General features: G+C 38.8%; 1 protein-coding gene across 3 annotated transcripts in view; it reads left to right on the top strand.

The window, feature by feature from the left end:
- Positions 1-101: 101 nt before the first annotated feature.
- Positions 102-11488, top strand: part of osbpl1a (oxysterol binding protein-like 1A) — a 32152-nt gene continuing 20765 nt past the window's right edge. For 2 of the 3 annotated variants that reach the window (XM_080297387.1, XM_026158020.2), the window contains exons 1-10: positions 103-387; positions 2356-2485; positions 2569-2654; positions 2736-2810; positions 2929-3040; positions 3161-3246; positions 5243-5387; positions 8249-8316; positions 8427-8471; positions 11206-11279. In XM_080297387.1, the coding sequence (XP_080153513.1) occupies positions 2362-2485; positions 2569-2654; positions 2736-2810; positions 2929-3040; positions 3161-3246; positions 5243-5387; positions 8249-8316; positions 8427-8471; positions 11206-11279 (815 nt within the window). In that variant the 5' untranslated portion in view covers positions 103-387; positions 2356-2361. Of the gene's footprint in view, positions 388-2355; positions 2486-2568; positions 2655-2735; positions 2811-2928; positions 3041-3160; positions 3247-5242; positions 5388-8248; positions 8317-8426; positions 8472-11205; positions 11280-11488 lie in introns of all 3 variants that reach the window. The other variant, XM_080297386.1, reaches the window with a different exon arrangement.

The following is an 11488-nucleotide window of genomic DNA, read 5'->3' as shown; positions in this document are numbered from 1 at the left end:
GTTCATCAATTTTATTTATTTATTTGTTATTCATGCTCTTTATTTGCAATAACAGTCTTTTATTTTGAAAGGAGTGGGATTGGGCCAGGGCGAGTTCCGCTGCACGATAATCAGCTGATCTAAGTGTAAACAGTGCACGGAGGTTGTGTCATGTGCTGGGGGAAGAGACAGGGGCAGTGATAGTTTTCGGCTGTCGGTCAGCTGGACGATAAATGGGAAACGTATGAAGTGAAGAGCGACAGCGTGATGTGTTCCGCTGTGTTTGCGCTGCAGTGAGACAGCAGGAAGGGCTTAAAATATCACATGCAGCTTCACAGAGGGCCTGTGTGAGCAGCTCTGCCTGAAAACACTGGATTTTACCTTCACGGGACTGCATTAGTTTAAGTAGTAAGTGTGTGTGTGTGTGTGTGTGTGTGTGTGTGTGTGTGTGTGTGTGTGTGTGTGTGTGTGTGTGTGTGTGTGTGTGTGTGTGTGTGTTTCTGTGCGCGCGCTCGGTATTTATTCAGTCGCTGCTGTGTTTATTCTAATGACACATGAGGAATTTAGCTTGCAACTGAGACGATTTAAGTTGAGCAAGAAGTGAGGTTTGAAGGTAAAATACTACATCAAGTAAGGAAATAAAGGTTCAGGTAAATTCAGTCTAACTGTAGAAAATTGGTCATTGCGACTAATATGTTATCTTTATCAGTGGTTTCACAGTGTAGCTGCTCGACATGGAGACGGTCTTAACAAATTTTTGTACACTCAGGTATTTTATCCACACCGAGGGCCTCGTCTGAGGAGTTGTAAGATAAATGGAAGGGGTCATGAGATAATGAATGGGGGGGGGGAGAGAGAGTCCTCCGCAAATGTGTGATCATTTGCCGACTTTTCTCCAAATTATTATTATTATTATTATTATTACTGTTCCAATAATTAATATTTTGGGTAAATAGTGGATGGGATTGGATTTTGTTCATCAAAAAGGTTTATTTGGAATCGCAAACAACTCCTAGACAGCCATAGGGACAATGCTTTTTAAGGGGTTGTAAGAAGAGGACAACTTTGGAAAAAAAAATGTTGCATTTATTTCTTTAATGTAAAATCTTTCGAATAACTGTAAAAAGTAAATTGCCTGGTAAATGTAGTACTTTTGCGTGGAAGTGTAAAGTAACACTAAATGGAAATGTAAAATTAAATCCATATTAAACCTCATTATACACAAGTAAACATGCTTTCTTTGCACACTGAAACATAAGCCTTTAAAAAATATTTTATGATATGTTTATCTTATTAAAAGATTATAATCAGCCCTGGGTGTTACCGCAGCAAAAATAAACCTCAAATGAGAGAGTGGATTGAGCATTAGTGAAAGAAATTTTAAAAAGCTGATTGACTTAAAATGTTTCTGTTTGTTTTTTTTATTAAGAGACATCAAACCAGGCTTTGCAGGTTTTCTGATCAGGATTGGCAAATGATTGTTTTGTTTTTTTAAAACATGCTTTTCCTGAAATTGCAGTGTGCAGTTTGAGTCAGGTCACTTAACTGTTACTGTCACATGTTTTTCAATCCCAGGTAAACCTGTTTCATTGCTTCTCCAAACCACCCCGGTGCCCTGCCAACGTCATAATTGCACAGTCTGATTTGTCTTGTCCTGTCGATGTGATTCACGAATCCTTGCTCACAGCCACATGACATTTAAAAACATTGCTTAACTAAGCTTTTTGTCTATCTGTTCTTCTTTCCATACTGGGATTTAATTGCAGATATACTAGAATGTCATGTCATGTGGACTTTTTTTCAGAGAAAGGCAAGATGTGTTTCCTTCTTGTAAGGCTGGTCTGGTGACTGCTGCCTTTTGCAATAATTTGGATTTCCTTCTTCTCCCTTATTCTGTGACATAACAAACTCCTGTGACTTTTTCTTCACATGTCCTAAAGCAGGAGAAATGATGACTTATTAAGCAATATGAGCCAACCGCTGACTTTACACTTGTAGCTCAGTTTACTTTTGTCCCAATCACATGATATTGTATGGACTGTAACTTGCCTCAAGATGACTTCTATTATGAATCGGGTGAAATGAATTTAATTGAATGTCGCACGTATGTCATCAGGTCTTTTTATTGAATTTAGACACTACCCATTTTTTTAGCATTAGAAATTATAGGCAGGAATGGTCCAAATAATAATTTATTCCAGTTTCAATGCAATGATTTCAAAGTATATGCTATGATTAGCAATTCTCTTTAGTTCCTGGGTGTCTTTTAGGTGGATAGGTTTTCCTTGAAGCACAATTTTATTCACAAAAAAAATTAAAAAGCCTTAATGTCTTCATTCCTTTTCTTTTTCTTTTTTTGGGGGGTTTTCTATGCAGGGGTCTATGGAGGAGCTGGAGCCAGAGGAGCAGTTCCTACGATATGCCCGGAATGGAGATCTGCCCGGGGTTCAAAGGCTCCTCCTGTCCAAGATAAGGGAAGAGATACAGCTCAATATCAATTGCAAAGGTCTGTGATTTGTGTATATCGAGAAAATATATGTGCCTGCTGTGGGCTGGTTTATTTCATTATGTCCTGTTTTTTTTTTTCAGGAAAAAGTAAATCTAACCTGGGATGGACACCGCTTCACTTGGCCTGCTATTTTGGACACAAAGATGTAGTTGAGGAGTTGCTCAAGGTAATGTTTCTTTTCTTCAAAGCATGGAGATTTTGAGTAACTGCAGAGGTAACACATGTGTCATCACACCCTCCCCTCCAGGCAGGGGCAGATGTTAACTTGCCCAATAATATTGGAGATACGCCGCTGCACAAAGCTGCTTTCACAGGAAGAAAGGTATGTTAATGTGTCAGCAATTTTCATTTCAGATTTTGAGTCCTTTCATGCTTTGCATATCATTAACAGTAGTATTTATGCAAATATTTTATTCATCAATCAATCACATATTGATCAGGAGGTTGTCATGCTGCTGCTGCACTATGGTGCGTGTGCTACTGTCATCAATGGGACAGCACAGATTCCCAAAGACGTGACACAAAATGCAGAGATCAGAAGCATGCTGGAAGGTGAGCCAGATATTCTGTCAGCAAAGAGATGGAAATGTGTTAATTAATTTTTTTCATGCAAAATGCTTATATAGTACCTACATTTTCTTCTTTTAAATCCTGCCTTGTCACTGAAAACAGCGGCTGAGAGAACAGAGGAGAGAAAGCTGGAGGAGAAACTTTTGGATGCTGCACGGGAAGGAGACCTTTCAACGCTAACTCAGTTGGTAAGTACCAGATAACTGAAGCCTAACAATGTAGAAGTCTGAGTCTTATAGGGCTCCCCCTATAGCTGCAGATTCTGCAGCTATAGGGGGCGCCCTATAGTCTGCAGATTGTGTCCTCCCCACTATGTGATTCTGCGCCAGGCTCTTTATCATTAAATAACTCTTAAAAATAGAAGTCTGAGTTTTACATTCTGTCCTGAAATAGTTTGGAATGTCTTTAGCTAATCCGGGCAAAGATCTTTGGGTATCATGGAAGTTTGGTAAAGGAATGTGTTTAAAATCAGTTCTAGCTTGTTAGCCCTGGTCTGAGGTCTGTAGACCCACCACAGACCTCAGTTTCACTAAAGCTTTTGGACAGATGAGGATAAATTCCTGTTCAGTAATGCCTAGAATATGATTCATAAATCCTCTGTAACATTGTGACACTCCTTAAACGGTGTACATTTTACTTTTATTTTATCATATTGTGAAAGCAAAACTCATAAACTGTTACAAATTAAAATATGCAGTAACATGATATATGAGGACAACTGCCATTAAATGACTTGACAACTATCATAATTATGTAATCATTGCAAATGTCTGAAAATTGATGACTTCAGCATTCAGTGGACATTTTCTGCAGTTCTCTCTTTATAATAATCTTTGAATTTAAAAAGCAACATTTGTTACTTTCAATCTACATATCAGTAATACGAGTTTATCACACTGGGGCTTGGAATCAGTGCGATGGCATTTCTAACAATTTAGCGAAACCAAAACATCAACATGTTTTAGACTATAACAAGACATTATATTTTGTTATTTAGACACGTTATTTCTTTATACGTTGTTTCCAGGCAGGCAGATTTTTTTAGCAATACTTCTCCAGTTTTTTTTCAAGATCTTTCAGATTTCTTGGACATTAGCTGCTTCGTCACTTCCAGTCCTCGTACGTGACAGTTTTCTGAGGAATTTTTTATTTTTCCTGTAAGCAACTGAACACACCTATAAATCATTCAAGCACAAAAAGACGTCTAACTGTGTTGTATCAGTGTATCAGATAGTTACAAAATAACAACCCAACAACAGACAACTTGACAACATTTAAACAGTGTCTTTAGGCACTTTGTTACTACCTGCCTGTCACAAAAACCCATGATCTTCATAATGTGTAAAGTGTGTCTTTAAAATAAATGAGAAAACGGGTAAAAACAAATGTTGCAAGCTTAAAAAACAAATACAGCAGATTACCAGTATTTGAACATATGAAAGTAAGAAATAGGAGAAATCCCAGTCATGACCTGATGGATGATCGCAGAGATTCATTCATCTAATGATGGCGCCGCCATTGCGTGCAATAGGTCGGCAGCCTTATGAAATTATGAAATTTCCCATTGTGGGACTAATAAAGGTATATCAAATCAAATCAATCTTGAGCAGAACACAAACACAGAGGTGTTTTTCTGTATTAGATGTAATACTTTAAGTGCATTTGCCTAAATATACTTGTATTTTATAATGGTATGCTTCACTGAAGTAAATGGTGGCGTAATAAGTGAAGGTTAGTACAATAAAGCTAAAATGTTACATTTTAGCAAGTAAGAGTACTTGTTAAACAGCCTGTTGGCACTCACACTGTAAGCAGATTAGCGTGATTACAGAGACTTTTTGTGCCTTAACTGACAGTTACACCCTAAAGTATCACACCGTGTTCACAAGACCATGTGAACACGGTGCCATCAGCTACGCCCTTTGAAATCCAATACTTCACAAAAGCCTGAAGTGAGAAACCACTGGACACAAATCAATATTTTCAATTGCAGTGTTCAGAAAAATAAAGGGAACAGTGGCAGTTCAGTTTTAGAGAGCCATTGCAGTCTTAACTATTCCAGCTCTCTGTGGCTGCATCAGAAATCTAAGGAGTCATGCTTCAGTTCTTAACAGAATAATAAGGAGCATCAGGGCACTTGGGTTCACACAGCACACCTGTTTCTGTCCTGTGTGTTTTCTGTAGCTCTGCAGGAAGAAGCCTCCAGACATCAACTGCACAGATCTGCTAGGTAACACTCCGTTGCACTGTGCAGCCTATCGAGGCCAGAGGCAGTGTGCCCTGAAGCTGCTCAAGGGTGGAGCCAACCCCAACTTCCAAAACAAGAATGGTATGATTCATCAGTCACAGCTGGCAACCATGAATAACTGGGAGATATTCAATAATTTTCCTTTTTGTCACAAATACCAGAAGCAACAATGAACTTATTGTCTTGCCAGGACTGTCTGCACAGCCAAACTTAAGAAATTAAAAGGAACTTGTCATGCTAATTTCCAGCTCCATTTTATGGTTCTTGGACTCTATTGGTCTCCAGTAGACTATTACATGGTTCAAAGTTTAGAATAATCTTTATTTGGCTTTTCTTGGTTTCTCTGCAGCCCATCTGTTCACTTAATGTCAGATACAATGCTTTTGAGCTTCCTGCGCCTTTCTTTTAAACCCGCTTTCTTCTGATTGGCTGTCCCTCAAAAACAGAAGGCCTGACAGAATGTGGGGGCGGGGCTCCTGTGCTCACAGCTAGAGCTGTGTGTCTGAGATGACCATGTTAGAAATATTCTCTCTCTCTGACATCATATAGAGCCAAATGTAGAAAAAAATGTGAGTGTTTAACAGGGATTGCATGTACATGCAATGACCTCATTGTATGAAACATTTGCTTTGTTTAATATGACCTTTCATCTTTGTAACAACATGTATGTAACAGAAAATAAGAAAATTTGCAGGTTTACTTTAAATGTTCTAAAATCTAACAAAGGACTCAGCTGGATAATGCCGTTTGCCCAAAGGTTCATTTGTTGCCTTAATTATTTCAACAGTTTCTAAGCTTTGGTTTTTGTTTATTTTTTTGTTTTGTTTATGAGCAGAAACCAGTCAGAGGCATAATTTTTATTACTACAGGGAGTGCAGAATTATTAGGCAAGTTATATTTTTGAGGAATAATTTTATTATTGAACAACAACCATGTTCTCAACGAACCCAAAAAACTCATTAATATCAAAGCTGAATGTTTTTGGAAGTAGTTTTTAGTTTGTTTTTAGTTTTAGCTATTTTAGGGGGATATCTGTGTGTGCAGGTGACTATTACTGTGCATAATTATTAGGCAACTTAACAAAAAACAAATATATACCCATTTCAATTATTTATTTTTACCAGTGAAACCAATATAACATCTCCACATTCACAAATATACATTTCTGACATTCAAAAACAAAACAAAAAACAAATCAGCGACCAATATAGCCACCTTTCTTTGCAAGGACACTCAAAAGCCTGCCATCCATGGATTCTGTCAGTGTTTTGATCTGTTCACCATCAACATTGCGTGCAGCAGCAACCACAGCCTCCCAGACACTGTTCAGAGAGGTGTACTGTTTTCCCTCCTTGTAAATCTCACATTTGATGATGGACCACAGGTTCTCAATGGGGTTCAGATCAGGTGAACAAGGTGGCCATGTCATTAGTTTTTCTTCTTTTATACCCTTTCTTGCCAGCCACGCTGTGGAGTACTTGGACGCGTGTGATGGAGCATTGTCCTGCATGAAAATCATGTTTTTCTTGAAGGATGCAGACTTCTTCCTGTACCACTGCTTGAAGAAGGTGTCTTCCAGAAACTGGCAGTAGGACTGGGAGTTGAGCTTGACTCCATCCTCAACCCGAAAAGGCCCCACAAGCTCATCTTTGATGATACCAGCCCAAACCAGTACTCCACCTCCACCTTGCTGGCGTCTGAGTGGGACTGGAGCTCTCTGCCCTTTACCAATCCAGCCACGGGCCCATCAAGACTCACTCTCATTTCATCAGTCCATAAAACCTTAGAAAAATCAGTCTTGAGATATTTCTTGGCCCAGTCTTGACGTTTCAGCTTGTGTGCCTTGTTCAGTGGTGGTCGTCTTTCAGCCTTCCTTACCTTGGCCATGTCTCTGAGTATTGCACACCTTGTGCTTTTGGGCACTCCAGTGATGTTGCAGCTCTGAAATATGGCCAAACTGGTGGCAAGTGGCATCTTGGCAGCTGCACGCTTGACTTTTCTCAGTTCATGGGCAGTTATTTTGCGCCTTGGTTTTTCCACACGCTTCTTGCGACCCTGTTGACTATTTTGAATGAAACGCTTGATTGTTCGATGATCACGCTTCAGAAGCTTTGCAATTTTGAGACTGCTGCATCCCTCTGCAAGATATCTCACTATTTTTGACTTTTCTGAGCCTGTCAAGTCCTTCTTTTGACCCATTTTGCCAAAGGAAAGGACGTTGCCTAATAATTATGCACACCTGATATAGGGTGTTGACGTCATTAGACCACACCCCTTCTCATTACAGAGATGCACATCACCTAATATGCTTAATTGGTAGTAGGCTTTCGAGCCTATACAGCTTGGAGTAAGACAACATGCATGAAGAGGATGATGTGGACAAAATGCTCATTTGCCTAATAATTCTGCACTCCCTGTATTATTTTGAATCAATCTGAAATCGTTTTGCTGCTGGAAATAACACGGTGACAAATACGTATGAATACACAGGTATAAAAAGTCCACCCAAAAATGATCTATGTACATGTGCAGTAAAAAAGGAAATCCTCAGGTCTGGCAGCCAAAGACAGGATAGGAAATGGAAACTATTGAGAATGCGTTTCAGCATGTTTCACAAGGTCTGTCTGAATTCTTTCACCCAAACAAAAATAGCAACCGCCTAGGCGGTTTCTCCAAAAATGTTCAAAGTTTAAAATTCTAATCAGTTTTGGCAATTGCAGCAGTTCTTCCTGTGACTCGAACATGATTATCGAGGCAAAAAATTTAGAAACTGTGATTGCATGAGAAGCACAAGCTGCTCGGATGTAAATGAGTCCTTGATATTTATAATTGCTGTCACCAGCATTTAAACATTCTTGAATCCTGCAGTATTTTTCTCCCTCTGTAAAAATGTGCTCTGTTGTGTTAAAGCTCCTCTTGTCTTGTATGTCCATAACTTGTAGGCCAAACAGTATTTGATCTGGCCAGTGATACAGCAATGAAGCAGATTCTTGAGGGCAACATTCATCGAGTGAGTATCCAGCTGATAGTTGCTGTCCTAATTAACTATTTGTTCTCTTCTGTTTTTTTATGTTTTATTTTTTTAAACTGATTCATCTTTGCTCTTTGTCTGCCTGGCAGGATATGACCCGACATGTCAAGAAGTATGAAGGACCTCTCTGGAAGGTAAAATATGGGAACTGGCTTTTTTGGTAGCTCTGAAAATCCAATCAGCGAACGAAAACGCACAATTAAAGAAAAGGAGTAAGGCATATATATCTCTTCCTTGCTAAAATACTCCTCACAGCATGTAGTTCAGTGGTTCTTAAACTTTGTTGGCACGTTTCTCTTAACACATTCACTGCCAGCCATTTTCAAATCAGGTAACTCCCCACTGCCAGGGTTTTTGAGCATTTCTACTCATTTTTGAAGAGCCACAGAAAACTGTGTGTTATGATCATATAAACGCTGAACCTACCAAAATGAAGAACAGACCCTCTTCTTTCATCCAAAAAAAAAAGCTTGTTTCTACCATTTTCCATTCTTTAGTAATCAGCTGTAGAAGAGAGGTGGGTTCCACCAAAAATGCCTGTTTTGACCAAAAAAAGGGAGAAAATGAGCTTTTTGTGAAAAATACATTTCAAGCAGAAAAGTGCCTTTGACACTAATATTTCTTGCTTTGTGACACCTCTAACATATAAAATAGTTTTTCACTTCTATAAAACAGAAATAACACTGCGAAAGGTTATGTTTTATCAAAACAATTTATTTACAAATATATGAAAAAATAAAATTCACTGACAAGCTGCCCGAGGTTGTATTCTGGCCCCTCCCATTGAAAAACGTAATTGACGTCTATAGACGTCAATGGCAGTCAACGTAAGTTTTTCAATTGACGTCTATAGACGTCAATGGCAGTGAATGAGTTAAGAAAAAAAACGTTCTCACCTCCTACCAAACAAATTTTTGTCAGTTAACAATAACAAAGCATCCAAGTTGAAAACTGGAGAAATAAAGGTCAACAAGATAGCATCAGCAAACTGTTGTTTGTTAATCTTCCCCAAATAAATTACGTTAGTTCAACTTCATTTCAGTCTGTATTTTACCTCCAGTTGACCATCTCCCTGTCTGCACTGGCTCTAAGCCCCACCAGGGGGGCCTGCCCCACAGTTTGAGAGCCAAAACTCACTCCTGATTGCTTTTACAGTACCGATCATACTCAGTGTTTATATGCTTTTATTATAAAAATAACTTTGACATGTAGTCCAGAAATCTGGTTTTTTTTTTTGTCATTAAATTGAAATGAGCATTTAAAAATCCAGAACTCCAGAGGTGCGGTGTGTAACTACACCGTCAGCTCGCTGCTTCATCAAATGTCGTGACCGTGAACGCAGACAAAGATCACAGTAGCAGATACAGCAGGCTTTACAGAGATTGCGATTGTCAGCTGACAACTAAAGAATAATCTAAGTGTTAATCATTTTTTAGTTATGTCATAGTGGTAGGGAAGGAAATCAAGAACAGGCTGAATTTTGCAGAATTTTCCTGCATTCTTATCACTCCCTTTTATCATTGCTGGAATGTTTCCTGGCAGTTGTGCATTGTGAAACATTGACGTCAGGCTCATGGCAGTGTAATTTTGTGCACCTGACAATTATGCAAGTCCGGCAGACACAGAGATGATAACACAGAAAATGTGTAGAGCGTTTTCCACACTGAAAAACCGATAAAGAATCAATAAGAGAATTGCTAAAGAGTCTTACGCCTCTGGGGTGGCAGTGATGCCTGCTTTTGAGTTAAGCAAAACAGACACAAGCATCAAATCATCAGTGATCAGTGTGAGCCAAACATTATTGTACTGGAGAAAAACACAGTTTGCATTCCACACCTCTGACTGGCTTCTGTTTCTGAGAAACAAAGTCAAAACATAAATTCTGTGAAACTGAAACTGAAATATTTAAAACTCAACCTTACAGGTTTTTTAAATTATCTGGAAGAATCCTGTGTTAAGTTTATTAAACTTACATTGAACTTATTTATTGCTCATTTTGCTTTTAAGTTATATTCAATATACAATACCCAGACTAAATAAATAAATAAAAACTGCCTATGCAAACAGCTAAGAAACTTCCACTGCACAATTACTGTTGTGATTAATATGTTTCACCTGGTAAAATGTTATTTAACCCAATCTGATTCAGAGAATAGCATCTCATTTCTTAAACAACCATATCCTGCGTTCATGTGAACAAAGGTTACATTATTGCATCACACAAAGAAAACGTTTTAAAACTACAAAGAACTGCGTATCACATTATTAAAACCCAGAAGAAGAAATGCAGTCAAAACAAAATATTGAATGATCATGATCATGGATTAGTTTGAGTGCCTTACAGTGAAATCAATCATTTTCACGCATCGATTGATCGACACGGAATCCTGAGCTTAATATGGAACCTTTGGGATGTGCTGGTGAAGACATTAGGCACCGGTCCGACACTTCCATCACCAATCCAAGATCCCCATATTGTTATGTTGCATCGCTGCAACGCTAAAAGAGCTCCAACAAAATGCTGTTTTGTGGCTTTACAGGTGCAAATGTGTGATTTTAGGATGCCCACACACACACTGCTGTTCAGACTTGTTGTTAACATTGGGACGGCAAAGAAATCTGTTTCACTTAGTGGATGAACTGAGGAGCCAAGATAAGATAAATAAGGATGATTTAAATGTGAATCGTGTGATTTAGTGGTTTGCAGCAATGAAAATATCAAGCTGGAGATGAATATAACAGGTCCACTTTGCTGAAATCTATTGTAATAAATAGTCTCTTTCAGCCACTAGTGAAATCAGAAAAGGCTAAAAAATATTTAATTGAAAAATTAGACTGCTGATTCTTCACTTGTGTGGCTTCCTGCAGAGCTCCAGATTTTTTGGATGGCGCTCTTACTGGGTCGTCCTTCAAGATGGTGTTATATCCTGGTACTCAAAACAGTAGGTGCATCCCTCATTTTGTCTGTGCTCCTTGAATCAGACGTGTGAAAAGGTCTTAGCTAGAGATAAATGGAAGTGCTGCACAGTTTTGATTAGAAAGGTGCTATAGATCAGCGGTCCCCAACCCCCGGGGCCACGGACTGGCCCATGAGTCGTTTGGTACCGGGCTGCGAGAGTTTAGGCTCGGGTGTGAAATTCATCGTTTTTAG

The sequence above is a fragment of the Astatotilapia calliptera genome, chromosome 23 (assembly GCF_964374335.1).
Source record: "Astatotilapia calliptera chromosome 23, fAstCal68.1, whole genome shotgun sequence".
Classification (NCBI taxonomy): Eukaryota; Metazoa; Chordata; class Actinopteri; order Cichliformes; family Cichlidae; genus Astatotilapia; species Astatotilapia calliptera.
This window is presented reverse-complemented; position numbering and strand designations above follow the sequence as displayed.